This window comes from Corvus kubaryi, unplaced genomic scaffold, assembly GCF_017639235.1.
Source record: "Corvus kubaryi isolate FWS band 111438036 unplaced genomic scaffold, C.kubaryi_AGA036_p1.0 137, whole genome shotgun sequence".
NCBI lineage: Eukaryota > Metazoa > Chordata > Aves > Passeriformes > Corvidae > Corvus > Corvus kubaryi.
In genome coordinates, this window is record NW_024580671.1 from 28,960,280 (window position 1) to 28,984,615 (window position 24,336).

Genomic DNA, 24,336 nt, shown 5'->3' on the forward strand with positions numbered 1-24,336 from the left:
TTATAATACCTGAGAGCCAGCCAAAACCGTCTAATTCTGGCTGCTCATATTATGAAAGAAAAATAAACTATTCCATTTTAAATTGTCCAGAGGGGAGGGGGAGGAAGCATAGGGATTTGTTTTTCTAGCACAAGTTGCAAATTCCTATTTCCTTGGACATGACTGAAACAAAACACACTATCCTTTATTCCCAGCCTCTTCTTTAGACAGTTTTTGATTTAGAAGAAATTCTCTCTCACAGAAGGATGTTAATTAGTAGTCTTACTCTTCTAACACTTTTTCACCCTGAAACCTAATTTTGTTCACAAAACAGATACCTGTTCCTAAACAAAGCATGGGGAGCAGCTGAATGTTCAGTGATGCATTCCAATAGTGTTTCCAGACATGTAGTCCCACAAGCAACCTCAGAAGAGTAGCAGTTCTGAACTGTACAAACATCAGCAAATTTGGGTTCAATCTGTGAATGTCATTTGGCTTAAAGCAAATTCATTATGCTCAAATCTGTTGTTGAGCTGATAAGAGATGAAGTATTTTAAATTTTATTTTACAGACTTGTAATTTGAATTTTTTTGTAGGCTTCAGAAGCTGTGAACTAATAAAATGCTTATGAATACTGTCAATAAAAAGCTAAGTGTACTTCCAGAAATTTCATGGTGGATATGAAGTGGGGCAAAGAAACAAAACTAAACCAACGTGTCCTGCCTTTCAGTGCTTCCCTATACCTAGAGGAAGTTTTACCAAGTTTTACTTTTCCTGTCCTTCAGGACTACCATACAAGAAATCTGTCTGGAATTCAGGCAAAGCACACAACTGATCTGTGATCTTCAGACTGGCCATTAACCACCATTTCCAGATAAACATTCACTTTCTGTCAGTATATTGAAAACCAAGGTGAAAGATTAAGGGATTGGTTTTGGTTAGAAGCCACTGAAGCAAGACCGACTTGAAACACCCTGCCAGGTAAACACACTAACAGCAGGATCCTTAAAGTATAAGCAGAGCTCCGAGATACCAGAAACAACCTATTATTTTTAAAATATAGCAGTCATATTTCTGGACAAGGCAAAAAACAATAATGTTTTTTATAAATTGTATGTCTCAAAGGTCATATCTGCAAGAATAAGTGACCCTTTTAAAAGACTTTAAGGATGAAAGAGAACCAAAAATTTTATCTCTCTCTATTAATAGTTTCATATAGTAATCCATACTTTCAATACTCCTTGCCAAGTTCTGTAGAAAGCTTTTTCTTGCTATCTGATTGCACGCTAAATATAGTTAGCATACTTTGTCTCCATGTTTCATTTGCTTACACTGTATGAATTTTAATTATCCAGGAGTGCCTTTTTTATGGGCTCAACTCGAAACAAATTCCCATGGAGACATATACAGTAATAATTTATGTTCTTAAGGGAACAAAGTAACACTTCTATATAAAAAATGGTTAAAGTACAAGAATGAAACGAAGACATTCCTCTCAGGTACCTCTTGCATCAGCCAAGTGTCCCACAAAACCTAAAGGCAAAACCCACTTGGAACTGAGCCTGGCATTCGGTTTGCCAGAAGCAAGAATTTCAGGCTGACATGTCTACCACCCATATTGTATTTGGGGACTTCTTCAACAAATCCTTAACGTAAATCCTTTGTTTCCTTTTGCCCCAAAGTCTTCCACCTAATTTCATGGTTACAGATAACAAAAGCCACTAATTATCATAAAAGAAAAATTAACTTCAAATAAGGTTTTTAGTGTCTGGAAGTGGAACTATTCAGAGATCTGCACAGTCCTACCAGAGCATCACAGTATTACCACGTTTCATTAAAGATTCCAGCTGATATCCAATAATAATAAGCATGACCATCTCTTTTTCAACATCAAGCATGTTGGGCAAAGGCCTTGGGATAAAAAGGACTCCCAGAAGCAAGGAGAGAATCATGATTAAGAATGAAAACAGTGCAAGCTTCTAAATATCCCCCTAGAAAGATGCATATCAAATGGTTCCAGCCAAAGCCATAGCCAGGAATACTAACAAGTTAAAATACTACTTAAGAAGAAAAGGTACAAGAACTAGAAATACTGGAACCAGGAAAGACTAAGGGTCCAGATCTCCTGCCTGATCATGTTGTATTTTAACTCTCTCTTTAAGTTAAATGGATAAAATTGCAAGCTGAAACCTAATAGCAATGAGGTGGTTTTACCTTTCTGTCATAACACATTTATCTCCAACAGGGAAATACAAAACATTAAAATGGAGACTGACTCACTGATGCAATAAGAAATACAGCAAAGTTACGTGAGTCAAGCCTACAACACTGAAAGAGTGGCATCTTTCCTGGTGTCACAAAAAAAGCTTGGCTATTACAAAAAAGCGCACTGAAATAATGAAAACACAGGAAAATGTGTAATCTAGAAGCAGTGCCCACCACATACCATTCTGGTACAGATGCAGAATGCAAGGTGAAACAATATTACATTGTAATGATCAATTTTAGAAATGTCTCACTGAATTTCACAGAAGCAGTGCGGTTCCATGCACCACCGAGACCCAGTAGTTACATGGCAAAATTAGTACGTACAACACGTGCAAAGAAGACATCTTCACGATCAGACTGACACACATACATGGATAACAACAGATAACAAAAGGCAAAGGTCCACATGCATAACAGATAAGGTCAAGAATCTCAACCCTAATTCATAAATTAGAGAAATGTGGGATAAATAGAGCTGGGGGAGATTACACTGCTCTCCTAATTACCATTCATAGTTACACGTCCTTCATCTACACAAAAATAAATGTCTAGTCTTAATGCAAATGACATTCATTTCATCAAGATGCTAAGTTAGTCCCAAATACATCACTTCTGATTTTGTGTGAAATACCATCCATGCATCCTGGCACATCCTGAGTACAGCTACACAGAAGAGTGTGAGGAAAAGGCATGCAGTTTGCAGACACTTTTCACCCAGAAAGACAGTATAAAATGATGCTTTTCTCCAATCTGCATTGAACATTGTAGTACTGTCGGGCATATGGAAAATTAACAATCTGTTTTAAATGTCTCCATTGGATGCTATAATGATTTCTTTCCAGTCAGAAATGAGTACTATATTGGCAGCCAGTAAAACTTTTACAAAAGGTGTGCTAGACAGCTTTATTTTTACGCACAAACTACCACATTAAATTCACTCCCAAGTGCTCGCTCCACAACTAACATCACAAATCCCACACTAATTTGCTTAGGAGCACAGGATTCTTCATCTATACCCATGGCCTGACAAATTTTGTGGCCTTCTACGATGGGGTTACAGCAGTGGTGGATAAGGGAAGGGCAACAGATATCAACCACCTAGACTTGTATAAAGCATTTGACATTGTCCTGCATGACATCCTTGTTCCAAAACTGGAGAGATGTGGATTTGATGGATGGACCACTCAGTGGATAAAAAATTGGCTGGATGGTCACACTCAAAGACTTGCAGTCTCAGCATCCAAGTGGAGAGAATTAACGAGTGACAATCATCAGGGGTCAGTATGGTGACACCTTTGTGAGCAACATGGACAGTGGGATCAAGTGCACCCTCAGCAAGTTTGCTGATCAAGCTGTGTGGTGCAGTTGACACACTGGAGGGAAGGAATATCATCCAGAGGGATCCTGACAAGCTTGAGAGGTGAGTGTGTGAGAGCCTCATGAAGTTCAACAAGGCCAAGTGCAAAGTGCTACAGCAGGGCCATGGCAATCTCAAGCACAAATACAGGATGAAGAATGGACCAAAAGCAGCCCTGAAGAGGACTTCAGGGTGCTGGTGGACAAAAAGCTGGACATAAACCACCAGTGCGTGCTGGCAGCCCAGAAAGCCAACCACATCTTGGGCTGCGTCAAAGAGATGTGACCAGCAGGTCATGGGAGGTGATTCTCCCGATCTACTCTGCTCTCACGAGACCCCCACCTGGAGTACCACATCCAGCTCTGGGGCCCCCAGCACAAGACAGATGTGGACCTGGAATAAATCCAGAGAAGGGCCAATAAGTTGATCACACAGCTGGTGCATCTCTCCTACAAACACAGAATGAAAGAGTTGGGGCTGTTCAGCCTGGAGAAGGCTCCAGAGAGCTCTAAGAGCAGCCTTCCAGTATGCAGAGGGGGCTTACAAGAAGGCTGGAGAGGGACTTTTTACAACGGCATGGAGGGACAGGACAGGGGGAATGGCCCTAAAATGAAGGAGTGTAAGTTTAGATTAGATATTAAGAGGAAATTCTTTACTGTGAGGATGGTGAGGCACCGGATCAGGTTGCCCAGAGAGGTTTTGGATTCCCCATCCCTGAAGGTGTTCAAGACTGGGCTAGATAAGGCTCTGAGTAACCTGGTGTAGAAGGTGGTTTCCTGCCCTTGGCAGGGGGATTGTAATTAGATGATCTTTAAGGTCCTTTACAGCCCTAACCATTCCATGATTCTGTGATTAAGCCCCTGTGCCAGCACTTACCTGCATTGCTATGACTTGATTGCCTATTTTTAACTAAGGTGCAGTACAGAACCTCTGCCTTAACTGTACTAAAAACTACAATTCAGCAGCAGTGTGAGTCAGACTTGTTTTGCCAGGAAGAGTTGTGCCAGAATGCTCTCCCAGCAATGTCTTTGATCCTCCTCTCAACTGCAAACCCCTTCAGACCGCTCTCTCCCTTTTCTCTCCATAAGGCTTCAGAACCTAAGCTAAGCTCTAGGGAATCTGTGAGATCCACAGCATATTTGAAGGGGAAGGCCACTCTGCGCCTATAAATTACTCTTTGCACAACTCTTGGGGAACACTTTCTAAAATCTTCCTCATTCCAATTTTCCTATCAACAGCTTGATTTTGTGCTACAGCATCTGAGAGTGGGATGATGTCAACAGATGATGATTACCTGGACTTGACCAAGATTTGACTTGTCTTGCAATGTTACTGCAGAATACAGTGCCCTCCCCTCCACTTCTCAAACTGCATGGTTACAGCACCAGAAGTCACACTGCAAGTACAGAACACAGCATGCAAAAGCAGTATCCATGACTGCCAGAAAAATGTCATTTGCATAACCAGTCATGAGGAAAGTATTTGTCAAAAAGGTACATTATTTTCCTGATGCCAATCTCAAAATGCTAAAATATAAGCTGCTAAGCAATATCAGCAGCACTAATTTGATTGAATATATTGGAAAGGATACAGAAATGTGAATCATTCACTTAATAGGTATCCCATAACTGTACAGAAGACTTCTGAAGCAGAAGTTTCTTGCTGAAGGCATTTTTTGTCATTTTGAAGACAGAAGCTGCTTGATGATCATGTGAAAAACGCAATTAAGTTCTCCAGTTTTATGACACACATAAAAAACAAACTTTAAAGTAGCTTAAACAATACAGATGAAGTTTCCCTATGATTCATTCTTCCGTTATGAGAACAGCTGATGAAACAGTTACAAAAGGCATTACAGTTTTTTAGTGTGGGACTGGAGAATGTGTTATGGCTACATTGTGTTACTCCCTTGCAGAGAAGGAGTCAAACACAGCCTTAGTTTCACTTAGAAAGTGATGCCCTAAGGAACTGGCAAAGATGCTCGTGTACCAGTCAATGAAAAACAGCATCTGCCCTTTTTCAAGAAATAAAAAGACAGGAAAGGAAAAGGCAGTTCTACCTAAAAGTAAGCCAGATGATTTTCAATCTGCAAAGTCATCTTTCCTTGAATGTCATGTACACATACTGTCAGTTTAGGTTTACTAAAGTTTTTTGTGAAACTGGAATGAGGTTCAAAATGTCTGATAGGAATTACAGTCATTTGTCATTGCTATTTACTAGCATTTTAAAACACTGTCTACCACAAATAGGAGAAATTAATAAAAGAAGTTTTACAGTAGTATATATAAAAAACCCCAAACAAACAAAAAACCCCCACAACTAATATACCCATTGTAAAAAAATAAAAATGCAAAGCCTTTGCAGAAGCACACACTTAAGTTGTCAATACCTGAAAACCTGCCAATGAAACCATGAACAGAAAGTTGCTTTTGCACTACACAAGCAAAATCCAATACTGGGGATCCAGACAACTCCTCAAAAAATGAAAGCAATTACAATTTAACACCACCTGTAAATACTGCCTGTAAGTCATCGAAAGGTAACAAAAGCAACCTATGTCTTGACGCTGACACAACATACCTCTTTATAACAATGAAGATCTTGAGTTAAATGAGATGAAGTACAATTATAATCAAAATAAAAAGTGACCATAGCTGTCTAATGCCTGTCTGCTAAGCATTTATAACAAATGGGACAGCATATACTTGTAACTACCCTCATTTTTTTAATGCCCTTGGGTGACAACTCTGAATCTGTAGATTACCTGAGAGGAAAACACTGATTCTCTGTAACCAAGATTTCTCCTAGGAATGTGCTTGATTTAACTAAACTCCAAGAATACAGTAAGTTTTTGGGGAAGTGTGTGGGGGAAACGAAAAGACCTGCATATCCCTGACAGCAATTGTAGTTAGTGCCCCAGTCCAAGTTACAAATGTATAGAGGACTGATTTAACAGTGGAGCAGTCCTACTGCACCTACATCACCACATGTGATTCACAACTGTGAAAAAGCATCATGACAAAAGATTTAAGAGTGACAAGCAAGGTCATACCTTATGGTCCAGTGATGGAAAACAAGGGACTGAGTAGGCCTGTTCCTTTTATTTCTACAAAGCGTTAAACTTTAATACTAGACATTAAGTGGTTTTCCACAGAACTGAATAGCCCAATCCCTAATTACAATGAAGAACCTCAGTACATGACTATTAAGCCCAAGCTATTCTATGAATATCCACTTCATCTTTTTAAGAAATTAGCTTCAATGAACTTCATTTCCCAACCCCAAAGAACTGGGAAAAAAAAGTATCCAAAGCCTCAAAAACATAACGTGAGGAAAAATCCCCAGCCCTGGTTCACACTAGTGATGAATATTTAGAAAATCGTTCAACTATATGTCAAATAACTTTTTCTAGACACATAATTATTTATTGTAAGGTTCAAAGGCAAACTCAGTGAGGCAGTGAGAATAGATATTATAAGATGCTGAATCTCAATTTACACAAATGTAAAGTAACATCCATTTTTCTTTCCACCAGCTCTGAGAAGTTACAGTATTTTCCTATCAATGATAACTCTTAAGTAAGAGCCTTACTTGACATTCCCAGGTTTACATTTCCAGCAGAAAGCAAAGAAAAAATATTCAGAGTACAGAAAGTCAATCGAAAGGTAATCTTATTTTATAAGTACATACATGAACACAAAGTTTTGAGCAAATATGGCATAAAGATTCAAGAGAGTGAAAAAAAGGATTTGATTTAGGTGCCTTATTCTCTTGAGGGCAGATCAAAAGGACTTTCAGAAGCTGCTTTTACAGAAAAAGAATCTCTGTATGACAGGCCTAGTTTTGTACATCTTTCCAAAGGCTTCTTGTCTAGAATGCAGTTTGCTGGGAAGGGGCCTCTGGATAATTGAGGCCTTCGGACCTCTCTGGTGTCAGTTTGGCCTTTTCCACTGATGAAAGAAACCAAACTTTATTATTTCCACTCTTGGAGATGTCCATTCTTAAACAGATCAATTTTCTGAAATCAATTCTCACACAAGCATAGGTGGTATAAACTTAGAATCCTACACAACTTTACTTTTCCCTCACTTAAGAAATCAGAACCTAATTTAAAAGTGCAGAATCATAGAAATATCTTCATTTTTAAAGCTACCAGTACATGAAATACTTCAAAGAGCAAAACAGACAAGAAAAAGCAAAACATCAAGTTCCCAGAGGCTACAGCTTCAACATTTCTTCTGATTTTTATCTCCTCATTGACAGAGTGGCCAACTAGTACTCAGCATACCTGCTCCAACTTCTTTTTCTTCTTCTTCAATGTTGTTTTTGATACTGTCGTACTCCTCATCAATCGCCTGGTTGCCACGCATTTGAGACAGAATTCTCCTTGCTCTCTGAGTCTGGCCTTTCTGAATGAGCCAGCGGGGACTTTCAGGAAGAAACAGGAACCCAAGAAACTGTATGACTGCTGGTACAGCCGACAGGCCCAGCATGTACCTGGAAATAAATAAGCAAATAGATAAATACCTAATATTTGCCTACAAAACCACACTATGAGAAGATTCACTTGCACCTATTCGAACTCTATTTACAGATGAAATCTTCCACTCCTCGAATTCTTTCTCACTGTAAGTTAAGGGGGAAAGAATCATATTCTGCAGGTATTTTAGAAAACATGACCCTTTCCTTCATTTTCAGGAAATCTCAAGGACATGTTGACTATTCTGCCACCACTGACTCTACTGCCCCTGGTCCTGACGACACTAAGTTAGACTAAATAAAAATCCTGAAATATTCTACTAGTTTGGAAACTGATAAGCCCTTCAGTGACAATAATCAACAGAAAGAAAAAGCAAATGCATGGAGAAAACTGGGTACTGTTGATGTCAAAAATGAGATTGAAATCCTGCTAATTGTTTCACTGACATATTAAAAACAAACAAAAAAATAGCCAGAGAAAAATGCATAAATTAGTCAGTAGTACATGTACACAGACACATGTGCCAGTTTTACTTTTGAAGATTTCTGACTATAAGCAGAAACACTGCAAAAAGTTCATTTCACCAGCACAGCAATTTACACCAGATCATTTAGAGAGTCTGCTTTTAAATCTTCAGCCAGATGCAGTGTTAGGTTTTAAATCAAAAGTATTTTGATGCCCAAGGGTAACTATTTACAGCATTACGGCTAGTTCTCTACTCAACAGAGAATTACCACTGGTAAACGCACATTTATGCTTCCAAAGATCAGCACTGACGCCTGTGGCAACACCCAGAAAGGGCTATTTGCTCCATCCAAAGTGGGGGAAAAGGCTGTGGAAGACAAGCACACCACCAATTTTCATGGGTGGCTCTGGTCTATACATATAACATTTTTATATTTCTTCAATAAAACAATAAAAGGATAAAAAGAATTGCAGAACAATGTATAATTTTCTTCTGCTTTTTAAATCTGACCTTTTCCCATTTACACTTCACCAAGATTCTTTTCCCTTTCATTAAAGACTTTAAACAGTGCTGGTGCCACCTGTACATTATTGCTGTTACCATGGGTTTCACATCAGTGGGTATAATCATTAAAACACCTCCAGAAACCAGTACCTCTGAATACTGAGGTAGCCTGTACTCATAAACAGATTCACACCGTGACATCAGTCAGGAGATGAAGGAGATTTGCTAATCTCTCCTCTAGCTCCTCCCTCCATACCCCAGGATGCATGCTTTCACAGGTGATTCTGCAGTCTCTCACCTGGATCTTTTTATAAAGCATGCATGAGATTGCTAATTGAGTAGGAAGGAGAGAACAACCATTACTGAAAACCTTACGTTAGGGCAATGAATCACATGTATTTGTCAAGTCCAAATGCATTTTGAGTAAAAATGGAAAAATACTTTCTTAAGAGGCAGTGGTGGATTTAACAAAGGAAAACATGGGCAGTATAACAGGCAGAAAACTAGAGAATGGTAAAAAGAATACCCAAAAGGCAATGCAAAGAGGATGGCCATCCCAGACAATGTGCATGCACACCAGTTTTCCCACCCCCAAGCTAAGCCCTCAGGTTCTTAACACCAGCCAAAATTTCCAAAGGTGATACAAGCAAATCTTGCTCTAGAAAGAGCTCGATGAGCAGCTCTCTTTTTTTATTTTTTTGGTAACACCTTAAAAATTATATAGCTCATCATTAGTTAAAAAAGAAAAGAATATGAAAGAAAATAAATTCAAACCACAAAGTTTGTGGAAGGCTTATTAGTTGAGTCATTTTTGGTCAACATATCTAACAGTGTTCACTAATTCACTAATGTTCTCATTCATTAACAGCCTCATTTCTTCCTACGCTTTTCCTTCTCCATAAACATTTTGGTAGCTGTATACAAAATACATAGACCATTGAAGCTCACCAAATTGTAGATTTGATATCTTCACTGGAGTGGTATTTAGAAAGCCTTTCTTATTTCAAATGAAGAGTAAAACAAATTCATAGACATTAAAAATAACTGCTGTATCCTGTCAAAGTGCACACAAAAGTATGTTTTAATGCATCTAAGTAAGCAGATTTAGTCCTTCAGACTCCTATTACTTAAATTTCTGCTCCTCCAAAGCCCTTCAGTCACTTAAATGCAGCAGAGCCTCCAGAACTAAGCAGTTGGGTGCCTGCAATCATCTTAGGAGGCAAAATCAATCAAGGCTCCAGAAAGCTTGATCCAGCCTGTTAAAGCTACCAGCTGGACTCTATGGACTCTATTGGATTGTTTATCACAGGCAAGGTAAGAAAGAAATGTATAGACAGTGCTCCCTCACTAAAGTTAGTTTCCAATCTACAAAATTCTGGTCAAAGATGAGTAAAAGGAGCAGGCCAGAAAGAAAATGTTTAATTGAGAGAGACCATCCACTGCAAGTTCTAGAGTTGTACTTTTCAGAACAAGCCATTTTGATATAATCAATTTAGAGTAAAAGCAGGCAATTTTAGACATTTCATGCAGTGAGCCAGCTTTCAGAAATCTAATACTGTTCTTTCCTATACAGATTACGAGACTTTGTGTTTGAAGCCAGATGTCTAGCAGACCTGAAAAAATCCAGCATGAAATTTAATAAGTCTGCTGTAACATTTCACCTTCTCTGACATACTGCTGCAATACTATTAAGATGGCATTAGCAGGGTTTATAAAGCTAACCTGACATAAGGGTCACATTAAATATTTGTTTTCTTTGGTTTATTTTTAATTTAATATCCAGCATTTCCAAGAACAAGCAGAACCAAGAAAAATTAAAGTTCCTTATTGTTTGTTGCAGCACTCCAGTGCTTAGCAACTTAGTAAGAGATACAATAACTGCTGTACTGTTCCTTCTTATATGTAATGACTCAGGAGTAAACATTTGTGATTTCTCTCCACGCATTTGCTGGTGACTCCTTCCAGGTGACAGACCATCTGTACTCTTTCCTGCTCAGCCTTAGGTTGCAATAAACTAGCTGAGGACAGTACACCATCCCCAATTAACAGCTCCAGGATTGCAGCTGAGAATACTTGGATACCTCATTACTGAGGTGACAGTCTGTTTCTTCACAGAAAATTTTGACTTCACTTCGCTCCAACTCAATCGAGCAGAGCAGAAGTTGGTACATACGTGAAACTCAGCATTACTGCCTTAGCAAAAGCCACGCAGCACATGTCAGCAGGCTGCAGAAACAATTGCTCTTCATTACTCAACACACCATGCTGCACTTGGAAGACTGAGACTACAAATGTAAGAGAAAGCTGCAAACCAGGAACAACAACGGATCACTAAGATGGTCATACAACTGGAGCATGTGACATAAAAGAAGAGGCTGAGAGAACTGGGTTTGTGCTGGCCAAACAATAGATTTTTATTATTCTATAACAAACTTTTAACTATAAATTTATGCTACAATATCCTTCAGTTCTGATAGATTACCACTGCTCAGACTAAGAATATTCAAAATTCACCTCTATTTTGCACATACAGTGTATTACTTACTGGAAATTTGCCTTTTGAAAAATCAGCATGTGATTATTCTAAATGCAAAAGGCAAGCTACCTTTATAAACATCATGACAATCATTCGAGCTTGTGACGCATATTTATTGCTCTTCCATGTTAAAGTTTAGTTAAGTCAAAAAGCTGTGCATACTGTGAATATTAAGCTTAAGTGAAAGCAGTATGGATCTATTTTGGCAAGATTTAATTACTGAAGATCCATTTTAGTATACAGTTTTACCACTTCCTCTGTAAATTCTGTTTTACCAACACGAATTATAATAGCTGTCAACCAAATCACGACTACACCAGCTTGCTTTTAGCAAGGAAGGCTCACAAACCTCCATCCATCCTTCGCGAGGTAGCTGAAGATTCCATCGACGACACTCGCGAAAAACTGCCCTCCAGTGATGAAGAGACTGTTAATGGTGACTAATCTGCCTCGTAAGTGTGGTGGAGCCACTTCTGCGATGTACACTGGCACAGTCATAGATGCTACACCTACAAGAATAAATTCAGTTACAGTTATAAAATCAAAAGAGATACTACACCACTTTTTCATCATAAAATACTATTTTGTGCTGGGTTTGGCTGAGACAGTTAATTTTCTTCATAGTAGCTAGTATAGGGCCATGTTTTACATTTGTGCTGGAAACAGTGTTAATGATTCAGGGATGTTTTTTATGCTCCTTACACAAAGTCATGGCCTGTTCTCCCTCTCACCCTACCCCACCAGCAAGGAGGCTGGGGCTACACAAGTTGTGAAAGGACACAGCCAGACAGCTGATCCCAACTGATCCAAGGGATATTCCAGACTACATGGTATCATGGTCAGCATATAGAGCTGGGAGGAAAAAAAGAGGAAAGGGGGGGCACTCAGAGTTGTGGAGTTTATCTTCCCCAGTAGCCGTAACACATGATGGAGCCCTGCTCTCCTGCAAATGGCTGAACCTGCCTGCCCGTGGGAAGTGGTGAATGAATTCCTTGTTTTGCTTTGCTTGTGTGTGTGGCTTTTGCTTTACCTACTAAACTGTCTTTATCCCAACTCACGAGTTTTTTCACTTTTATTCTTCCAATTCCCTCCCCCATCCTACCAGCAGGGAGTGAGCAAGCAGCTGCACGGGGCTGAGTTGCTGACCATGGGTGGGCATGACAAGCAGTGACCCGAACTGAGCTGGCTTTGGTGCCCTGTAACTCCACAGAAAACACCAACCACTCCTGCCCTGAGTGACCACCCTAACAGATGGAGCCCAAAGTCATGGACTAAAGAAACGCAATGGACATTTATGGACACTTTACAGACATTTCACGGGGTGATCCATAGACTATGGGAATGATATCTGTGTATTATATCAAAGGATGGGAAGGAGGTTCATGGGTGAGAAGAATGCACTGCATCTAGATGGAATAAGGGGTGGAGAATGTGCTGGTTTCAGCTGGGTTAGAGTTAATATTCTTCATAGCAGCCAGTATGGGCTGTATTTTGGATTTAAACTTAAGACTTAGCTTTAAAATTTAACTCTATTCCAGTCAAAATCTGCACACATTTAAATGGAATAAGCTGGACAAATTTGATTTCTGAGTTCCAAAGGATGAAAACAAAGAAAATGCAACTAACAAACTCTAGAAGCACACCCAGAGCAAATGGTTGCTAGGGGCTGTATTGGAATTTCGAGGTTTGATGTAATGATACAAAGAATAACTTTCCTTAATTCACATTGCACGTATACTGAGATTAAATAAAAGGATAGATATAACTATAGTTTTGAAAGAGAGAAGCTATGATCCAAGTAAGCACGCAAAAGTCAAAATAACTAACTGAAGACATCAGGTGTTCACAAAACTCTGTTTATAAAGACCTTTAGCATGCTTTCCACAGCCAAAAACAAAAACAAGGCCATGCATTATTATTATTGTGTAATTTCATTACTGTTATTGAACAAATTGTTTCTTGACTTAGTTTAAAAATATTCCATGTGCTATTTCAAGGACAGGTTGGCTGGGCCCTGAGCAACCTAATCTAGAGAGTGGCATCCCTGACCAAGCAGGGGAATTGGAACTAGATGATCTTTAAGGTTCCTTCTAATCCAAGACATTCTATAATTCAATGCTAAAAACTCTATCACCATAAGGAAACAAGGACTGATGCTAAACCACAGCTGCTTTTTATTCTGTCTTAACACTGGTAGTATTTCCTACTAACTGTGAGATCAGTCATTTGTGCAAAACAGAAATGTCCACAAGGAACACATACAAACTGTAAAAACTAAGTTCCACAGTGTATAAAGAACACATCTGGGTGCAGCACATGCTTTGGTGACCCAAATCCCTATTTCCTTACAATAACCAATACTGACAAGTAAAAGTGATTCTTTTGTAGTTATAACAGGAAGTACATTGACAGCAGCCACCCAAAACCACATTTTGACTGAAGTCAGCTGAGATACAACTTGAGCACAGTGAGCACAGCCAAGCACCATCAGAGACACCAAATCTTCCAGCCTGGGGCAGCTCCACCAGGTCCATACAGACAGCCCCACACCAGCACAGGCCAGTGCCAAGGCCCAGGAAGAAATGGGGTCACCTAAAAGCATGCATGTGACTCCTGAAGCACAGCTATGGTCTCTGGCTTGTGTCACAGTAGAAGGGCTTCATCATGGCAGAGGCTTCGGCCAACGCCCCACTGCCTGGCTGACTTACCAAACTAAGAGCACAAAATCATCTTCAGCAATAAGGTTAGCCTGACAGGACCGCTGGGAGCCTCCAAAAGCTCAAGCAAGGAATACATGTTGTTTAATAATACAATGGCATGAGAAGATCCTTTGTTGCGATAGGTAAACACTCACAGCAGCCTCTCAGCATGATAACCCAGTTCCCGGCAGAGCCTCCCAGGATATGCCAGTGCCTCCTCCTCCTATTGACTGAGCAACCAGCACAGAATAAAAAACCCAAATAAAAATGTCAGGGAAAAAAAAAAAGAGCATTAAAAATTTATTCAACCAATTTTCAATGCCAACCAGAATGCACCATGGAAAGAAGCATTCAAATAGCCCTTTGTATACTTGACAGAGAACTTTCAAACCCAGCCCACTATTAGGGATATTTCTCTCCCATCTTTCATGTCAGTATTTGAAGTGATTGAGATTAAAGAGATAACAATTAAAGTAATGGAGACAGCACACACAAAAGAGGAAGTCCTTTATGGGAAAGCACAGGAATGTGTCCACTTGCTGCAAACAAAATCCACTGAGGACCCACATGAGGCAGTGGCTGCCACCAGAGGAGAGGGGAAGGGCGCTACAGCCCTGGCCTAGTGAGGCTGAGCCTTACTGCACCCCCAGCCACCCCCGTGCCTTGGGCACGTCACTTCTAATGTCCATGCTCATTCCCCCACTGCAGTGTGGCCATCTTCCCACAGGCTTCTTGGGGACTGTATGTTAAGATGTATCTTTGATATAATCATGTAGTGAAGCTAATTTGAGAAGTAAAGATGGCAACATCCATATGTGGTTTTTACTGGAAAGCAGTTAGAAAGATGTGCACAACCAAAACCAATATACGCTGTGTAAAAAAAGCTACCTTTTACCTCCTTTCAGCTCTTAATGAAGACTGGTTTTACACAGGACCTGCAGAGGAATCTTGTTCAAAACATGCCAGCCAAAAACACTCCTCATGCATCCAAAAGAGCCACACCATTGGCCAGACCAGCAGCTCTCACTAATGTTCAGTGCACACCATCAGCCCTGAGATGCTGCTAGAACCACTGGTAGCCCCAGCAACACCACTTGCCTCTTACAGGTGAAACTAAAACCTGTTGCATAACATAGAGGTGGTATGAAAGTTAACACCTGTTTGTAGGAAGTCTTGAACCTGTTTGCAGGAAGTCATGACAACAGATTTATTGTTTCTGCTGCATTCTTCTCACAAGTTAATGACTACAGGAATAAACAGAGAAAAGGAAGCTTGCACACCTCAACAGTCCTATCACAAGCTAGCCGGTGATACCAGCTATTCAACTGACATTAATACAATACTTGAAATTATTTATTATCAAACCCGCAATAAATAACACAAGATTTCTTAGGGAAACCTAAAGATTTAGAGTATCAGTTCAAAATCACACAGAATTGCTTAGATTGCCAGAAACATTTGAAGATCTAGTCTACCCTCTGTTCAAGCAGGGGCAGCTACAGCAGGCCACCCACCCAGAACCATGCTCACTTAGGCCTTGACCATCTCAACATGTGGCTCTCCAGCCAAAATGACTCGGTAATTCTGCAACTTCCATGCCAGCTTTCTCACCCTGAGAAATGTGTTCACAATGTTGCTGTCTAAAACAGCCTTTCTGGATTTCTACTCAGACCTTACTTCCTCTACTGTGTGTCCCAAAACCTACAGGTTCAAAAGATTCAAGCAAAAATCTCAATTCAGAAGACACATTTGTTACATACTTTCAATTATCATTTCAATATCAAAATATATGCTTTGCTACTCTGAGTCTAAAAGAGTGCAGCAAGAGGTTTTGGGGAACAGGAGGAAGCAATTAGGAAAGCCTTCTTAGTTTATCTGACTGTCATGCAGCAAGCATTCACACACAAAAGCAAAGTTCTTCCTGAAAAAAAACCACCAGGAGTAAAAATGGCTATTCTGAAACAGATCAAAATAAGGGGAAAAAATCATATCACTTTAAAGAAATAATGTTTTAGAGTCTCTAGTGTTATTTACATTACTCATTTACTTTTAGTTGCCTTAGAATGCACTAACGTTCTCCAGACTTTCCTCCTCTGATTTCCATTTAAGACACACTAGAACATAGGAGAGTAAGTTCTTCTGAAAAGGCATAGTCAGAAGCAAGACATTAAGTATTAGTCAAGTATAAAAACCTCTAAAATACATAACCAGTATTTGTTATGTAATTATTTTAATAGCTAAATATTAAAGAAATTTGAAAACAAAGAACAGCTTTCCTAGCAAAACAAATACAGCTGCAATGGAATCTTTCCTTAATCTTTTCTATGAGAATGCTTTCATTTACACTTAGATGACATTTTCTAATATGCTCTCACTGTTAAACTGCTCACACCAAATAAAAGATTCTTGCTGCAGGCAAGTATATTACTACCTAACTAATAGAGCTGGTAACTGACAAGACATGAGAAAAAGAAAATGAAAACAATTAACTGGAAATCTGTCAGAGAAGGCAGAAGCTCTACACTGTGCACCACAGCTATGAAATATGAGAAAAGAGAGCAGGCAAGTCTAGTCTTTATCCACTTGAGTAACCAAGGCATGAACTTTCTGTCCTCATTAAAGGATATAGCTTAGAAAAAACGTAACAGAAGGTTCCTTAAATTTTGACCAGAAGATGCATCTAATTATTATACAGGAAGTGTCAGATTACACAATGGGCTGAAATCATCATATTAAATGTTTTTTCATTCCTAAAATCACTTAGGAGACTAATTACTAGGGCTCCTAATATAATCTGCAGACTTACCATTAGAAAGCAGAGACAAGTCTGCACACAGCTCAATTTTAAAACAATCAATAGAACAGAGGTGTGAAAAGACACCTTAGAATCACTTTATCATCCAGAAAGGTATTTCCAGTATTTACCTGTAAGCATCATAAAGAATTCATTAAAAAGTCCAGAAATGAAGTTACAAACCTACTGACAATAAAAATAAAAAGGTCAGTCAAGGAGAGCTCCTATGAAAATTAGAATTGTAAGTATATTTTAAGAAATGAGATTATGGTAGAAAATGCAAGGACTACCAAAGGAATCCAGCTATTGTTTCTAAAATGCATTTGAGCATAAATGCTAAGGAGATGGAATAATTTTGAAGACTTTTTTTTGCAAGATTAGACAGATATAAATGTCCCCTGTCCAGATCAGGACTTCCACTACAGCTCCTGTCATGTCTCCTGCAGATAGGAGGGAAGGTGCGTCATAGAAACAACAGATGAGCAACAAAAGCTGGAGGCAGGATATTGGATGAGAGGCACTTTTACTCCCAGCACAATAAAAAAGCTCTACAGTAGTAGGAATGTGTCAGTCTTTTCACTGGCGTCAGCCAGTAACCAGTGTCTGGAGCAGCAAAAACATAGGGAAGGATTCCTGACGAACTTTTGTTGTTGCTGCATCTCAATTAGTCTTTCATGCTTAGTAATAAAGAGGACTGATAGTTAACTAGCAGTACTGAGGAGGCACATCCAGGAACTGGTGTCTCTTTGTATCATGGTTCTGTCCCTCCTGTCCAGCTTGTGCTGACCCTTTGCAGGAAAACCAAGCAAACCAGGGAACATAACCAGCTAGAAGGATATCCACCTGCCTCTCAAGGGGTTTGTACCACTTATCTCCTTTAAACAGTTCACAATGACATCAAAAGACTGTACCGGCCCACAGGCAGGGCTAGTAATGACAATGGGGTGACCTGAACCAGCATGGGACTCCAGACTGTTCAGCTGGAAACTAAAATTAGGATGCAAAATAATCATGAAAAAGGCACAAAGAAATCTCTGATCCTATTTCAGAGTCCAGCAACTCAGCCATTAATCTCTATTAAGAACAAAGAACATACACACCTTATTACAAAAATTTGTGTTGTTAGGACCTCCAAATGAACAGGCAGAAACTAAAACATTTCCTTTCAGAACATCCTTCACTAACATATAAAGCTGCATTGAGGTACTTATCCAAGGTAAAATACTTCACGTATCTTACAATGAACTTGAAAGAGCAAGTTTTCATTAAAATGTTAAACTTTAACACTACCAACTTTAAAATTCACTTAATTAAGAAGCATCTCATAATGGTTTGTGTTAATTGTAAGGATTCCAAGTAGCAAGTGGTTCCACAGACAGAAGATTTATGGAGGCAACGTGATGAAGAAGCAAGTTTATGGCAAAGAGAATCTGGAACTAAATATTAGCAGAGGTTGCTATGCTACAAGAAAGTTTGAATACAAGTCAAGGTGAGCTTTTTGCGGGGGTGCAAGGGGAGTATAGTAAACAGCAAACTCCTAAGGTGACAAGGGGAAACTTGCCAACCTACAGCTGAGCTAATGTTTTCTCCCAGCAACTTTGCAGGAAATCTGGTAAACTTCCTACATCTTGGATACTGGACATGCAATCTAAATTTAGTGCCTTGGAAATATGATTGACCCCAGAAGTATGTCAGATTATACAGACAAAGACACTTTCATCAAGTATTTTCTTTCAGTTTGTGTTCCCACCAAATTATACTTTAAGGTTCTTGCTTTACTCTGACAAAATCAGTTTTCTTGCCAACTGATAAATTTAGAATATCGCTCACATCTGAGTAGTAAAATTCAGGAGGACAGGGGCAACATGCTGGTTAACTTGCTGAAAGAACTGAAAAGTTCTACAATAACTGCATAATCTTTACCATCAGAAGAATCGATTTAAAACAGTTTGTGGAGAAAAGAAATTCACCACTGACAAAAGGGATCCATTTTAACTGCAAAGGATACTTATTTTAAAAGACCATTAGCTTTCACAAACACTAATAACAGGAGCTGTCAACAATCAGCCACCTCGTAGTCTACAGACAGCTCCAAAACATATTACAATTATATTGCTCAACCTAAACAGAAATTAAGCCCTTTTATAGTCTCAGAGACCTTTTGTGCTGTTACAGTTAACACTTCAGCTTTCAGTAATGACAGTCAACCTAAGGGGATAACAGAGTAATTATTAAACATGCTAATAGGAAATACTTGAGAAAGCAGTGCATTTGAATGCTGTTCTAGTACACTAACCATTTCCCTAGAAGATAAAGCTAAAATATTCATTGCACAGCTTGTATTTGAGTGTGAACATCTGGGAAAGCTCGAGTCCCCTCTAATATCTAGGCTTCCCACCCACTGCACATATCTAGTAAAGGCATTATCAATACTTTATAACTGATTACTGAAATTTATTTCAAGGATGATTGGCAGCACACTTTCCCATTTAGTATCTCCCCTACGTCAGATTAGTAGAAGTCAATTTCTTAGCTGTGGCACAATTGTACTTGGCTACAGCAGAGCACTGAAATGCACAAGGGCAGTGGGACAAACCAGTAGCACTAAAACCACACGAGAACACAAATCACAGTAATGGACAAACTTAGGTGCATCTCTTCTAGAATGCGAGTCCAACATCAGCAGCCTTCATTTAAGTCTAGTATTTTAACACTAATTTATTTAATTGTAGAGAGCTGGTTCATCACAGCTGAAGAACCTGTACTGTTGAACATCTAATAGACTAAGTAGGGACATAAAGGTCTGGAATTATCTAGCCACTAGCCCAAATCAGGGTGACCAATATTGTAATTATAACCAAAAACCTATGTTACTATGTGGCATCCAACTGTGAAGGAGTCAAGGACCACAGCAATCCGAAAAAATGCAAATGAAGCTCCTCAATAGTTAATATTGTCTCAGATTTATAGAACAATCATATCTTAATGAGCCTGGATAAATAATTCTTTCTGTTGACCACAAGAAGGCTTTTTCACTGTTCTGTATTATCTATATGGATCAAACCCACAAAATCGTTCTTCACTTAAGAAAACCTTAAATTGTATCCAGTAGAAACAACCCCAACTATCATACAGTAAATGCAATCCCCCAAGAAGATAGCATTAGCCTTTCACAAGACTAATTTCAAGTTTCAAGCTCTCCCTTGTTCAAAAGATACAGAAGTAAACCCAGCTCATAAAAAAATTAACATGCCAATACAGAATACAATTTCTCCATAATTAAAGTGTTAAGGACTTTCTGTTGCATCTCCAGGACAGTATCTCAGAAGAACAGCCTCGGATAATCACATACAGTAAAGAGACATGAATATTCAACAAAGCATAATCAAGGAGGGACTATTTATCACAGTACTGATTTTGCTACACTGAAATTCTTTATAGTCAAGGAATATTTTTAACCTGGAAACTGCGGGTTATGAAATGGAAAAAAGTGAGTCATGATACCTGAGGGAAGACAGACAAGAACCACCAACAGGCTAGAGTGTGAAAGTTTATTAAAATAAAGCTTCATTTGCTCACTTCATTAAAAGAAAACAGTTTAGCAGTTACAAAAAGAATGCAGTAATCTTTAATAACAATCAGGTAGTAATTTAAAATATACTGAGTATATTCTACGATTCTAAGCATTGGAACCACTTCATCTGTGGGGCCCTGTTCAATTCAGCCTCAACATTAGCACTATCTGTGGAACAGACATTTTGGGAAGAAACTATTCTTAAACAACTTTTTCTATCCAAAATTATTTTGAGATTATTCACAGTTATAATAATCAAAAAATAACTATGTTAAGAGGAAATTTATCTTGAGTGACAAAGTCAGAAAGAGTGAGATTCAATTAACCAGAGGCAAAGTAATCAAGAAAAGTATCCAGAAAATGCAAAGCAAAGGTCTTTGCAACTGTCCAAGCCTCTGACCACACCTAGCACTACAGATGTCAGTTTACACTTACCAGCAACCCAGAATTAGTTACTCATATTCAGTCATTCTTTATGGCTACCATCTGTTCCTATTAATCCAGGCTGTGAAACTCCCAGCCAGACCCCACTCAGCTGCCCGAGTTCCCAACTATTCCACTGAGAATGCCATACTGGGAACCTGTGCCTGTAGCTCATAGCTGTAAGATCTCATTTCAGAAAGACAGAAGAAATAATGAAGAAATGCATTTTTGAATCATTATAGCAATACTAGAATAACAATCAAGTCCAGGAGTAAAAGCTACCAAAAGCAACTAGTAAAAAGTCCTAATTTGTTCTGTTTCTGAATTAACTTTGATCAAGAACTGTTTGCAAAAATCTGTAACCTGTAAGATGCAAACCTTTCATTGTGAAGGAGTAAAGCAGCCTAGATGTTTATACTACTCAACACTTTTATTTTTACCACATTGCAAAAACTTCTCGCTTCAGAAAATAAGAGCTTTTTTTTTATTTTCACTTGAAAATTATGAATACAACATAGTTTTCTTTATGACAGCTTGTATCAACACGTAAGTCAAGCACTACTTGATCTACTTCAAGAATAGTTTCAGTTTAAATAAACAGTAATTGAGATAAGCAGTGTTTTGCTGTAGACATTCTTTAGCACCGGCAGACTGCAGTGCATGTGCTGCTCACACCTAGGAAGAACTGGCATTTGAAGGTGGTCAAGTTCTGACAGAGCCCCACCCACAGATAAGGAGTGGCTACTCCTCGTCCAGTGAGGCAGGGGATCAGATGTGCATCCACATCTCAGCAACCCCATTTGCCATTTGAGGCTTTTGATCTGGTGGCTGGCACAGACTTGTGCTGAGGCACAGATCACCACAAGCAGTAACTGAGAGGCTGGGGGTGGCAATCTGGCTCTTTCTGCTGACTTAACCATGCAAACTGCAATTCCCAGCAGGGAAGTATGGTTTTATAATGACCCAGAAAGAGTCATCAGGGCTCATCTGCACAGCCATTCATATATGCCAGAAAGTCAGCATTATGAACACAATCTTTACATTGTTAAAAAAAATTAATCCTACATCAAAAACCCAAGAACAGTGGTTGAATGTTTCAAGGATTAGCACATATTTTCTGTGCAAAGAAATTTTATTTTCACAGGACAAGGGTAACTATTTGAAAGCTGTACAGAAAATGAATGCTCCTTTATAACTTTGCACTTTCGCTTATATACCATTTGCCGCTAATTCTACTACAGTGATGCTTTACCCAGCTTACAAGAATTCTAAGAGAAGTGACATCTATACAAACATGAACGAGCTTTAGAAGCTGAGCTACACCTCAGCCAAAAGCATGCCTCCAAACTATACCTGAAAACTATAGTTATACTCTTCAACTAAGACCTAAATTGTTTTTAACAATGTCTCTTTCTACAAGTGCAGCTCTTAAAACAGTGAAACTGGTTCATTTCTCTGTAAACTGCTTTAGGTTTCACTGGGTTAAAAGTCTAGAAACTGTCTCCAAACATGAAGCTTCAGATGAAGATGAGCATAAAATGCATTTTCTTACCTACCACTTGTAATTAATTAAAAGAAAAATAAAAATTAGAAAGAGTAATCTCATTGCAAACTTAGTATTTTAGAGAAACAAGCTAACATTTTAGAAAAAAGTAGCATTGAATGAATTCATTCCCTATTCAGGAAAGCCATTCAAAACATACTGTCTGTCTAATGTATATTCCTAGTAATTTTCTGCTTGCCATGGGTAAATACATTGCAAACATCTACACAGAGAATTATATTTTTATATGAATACATTTATTTATCCACTTGTGAAGAAAACAGCATGATTCGTAGGAAAACAGGTACCAGTTACACAGTTTTATAACTATTGTTCTAAAAAATAAACAAAAGCCTTGTAAGCCTTTTACAGCCAAAGGCTTGATTTTAAAAACTAAGTTTCAATTATAGCTTTACAATGCAAGTAGCACTCATGAAAGTAAGTATAACTACACTTATAATGAAAATATAGGAATCACAGCAATTGCTCAGTTTCTTTCTACACTAGCAGATTCATATATACAACCAAGCTTGTGTCTACAAACACAAGTGATCCATGTAGAGATAATGAAACATCTTTTTGACCATATGGGAAAATATTTGCAGTATTGGAGGGTGAGGACTGGTAGAAATCAGTACAGTACTTCTTCCTCAAGATACCTTCTGTAGCACGCACGTTTTGTGTGCTAGGGAGAGTAAAGCCTTTCCCAGTGCACATAGGTTAAGCCAACCAGTGCTGCACACTTCTTTGCTTTATGGGAAGCAGCTCAGCTTAAATATCTAGCTACCATGAGTCCTTCTCCTGAGGATCTGGAGTTTTCCTGCTACCAATTCAATAACAGCTGCTCAGTGCCAGTGCAATGCAACTCTAACAACATCCTATGGAGGAATCCCAAGTAAAGATCTCCCAAGAAAAGTGGTTAAGTCTCAGAGAGGGTTTTAACTATTAAGACAAGGATCTTGCATTAGAGTGCCCTTAGCAGTTTCTGAATTTCTTCATGTCACACAGGTTTACACAACGAAATTACTTGTGACTGCTCTCCTAGACTATCACAAATGCAGCACTCATGGTGTAATACTCAAGCTGTAAAGGGACACAGGTTACTTTAAACTATTTTGATGTGCATTTAAGAAAAAAAGCTACAGGTGAAGAATGAAGCTGCTGCACTTGAGGGGGGAAAAAATGCAAAACAGTAGTGTCAAGTGCTAAGAGGAAAAAAAGGAACAGATCAACTACTCCATTATCAACATCTAAGGGACAAAAAGCTGAGGAAGCCTCAGCTAACCAGGAGTGCATGGATGCTGCAGGTGGGAAGAAATTACTGCTAAATTTTTTCAGGGAAATGGACTGCCAAGCAGCTTTCTGGGAAATGTTGCTCTCATGACTTTCAATTTTTGACAACTTGCAGTTCTCTAGGTGCATTGTGATGGACAGTCATCTTCCAAACAACAGATGTAATTCTGGTAACAGTTGCTTTACTTCACCGTTTACTTTGCACTTTGTTAGGTCCCTGCTCAGAGCATTGAGCACAACTCCTGAGGTCCCCCTGCAGAGCAGTTCTTTCCTACCCTATTTTCATTCTCCAGGCATATTAGCAGGGGAGGATTCAGGCAGAGCTCCAAGTCAGCCTACAGAGAAAGCTGGGCAAACACTGCATTGTTCTTGGTAAATCTCATTAAGTTATACAAGACTGTGGTAACTCTAGATAACCTA

General features: G+C 38.9%; 1 protein-coding gene across 1 annotated transcript in view; it reads right to left on the reverse strand.

The window, feature by feature from the left end:
* SLC2A13 (solute carrier family 2 member 13) overlaps positions 1-24,336 on the reverse strand; it is a 149,737-nt gene that overhangs the window by 108,674 nt on the left and 16,727 nt on the right. Inside the window, exons 2-3 of the mRNA XM_042018311.1 lie at positions 11,940-12,099; positions 7,893-8,101 (exon numbers count right to left, since the gene is read on the reverse strand). Of these exons, the coding sequence (XP_041874245.1) occupies positions 7,893-8,101; positions 11,940-12,099 (369 nt within the window). The remainder of the gene's footprint in view (positions 1-7,892; positions 8,102-11,939; positions 12,100-24,336) is intronic.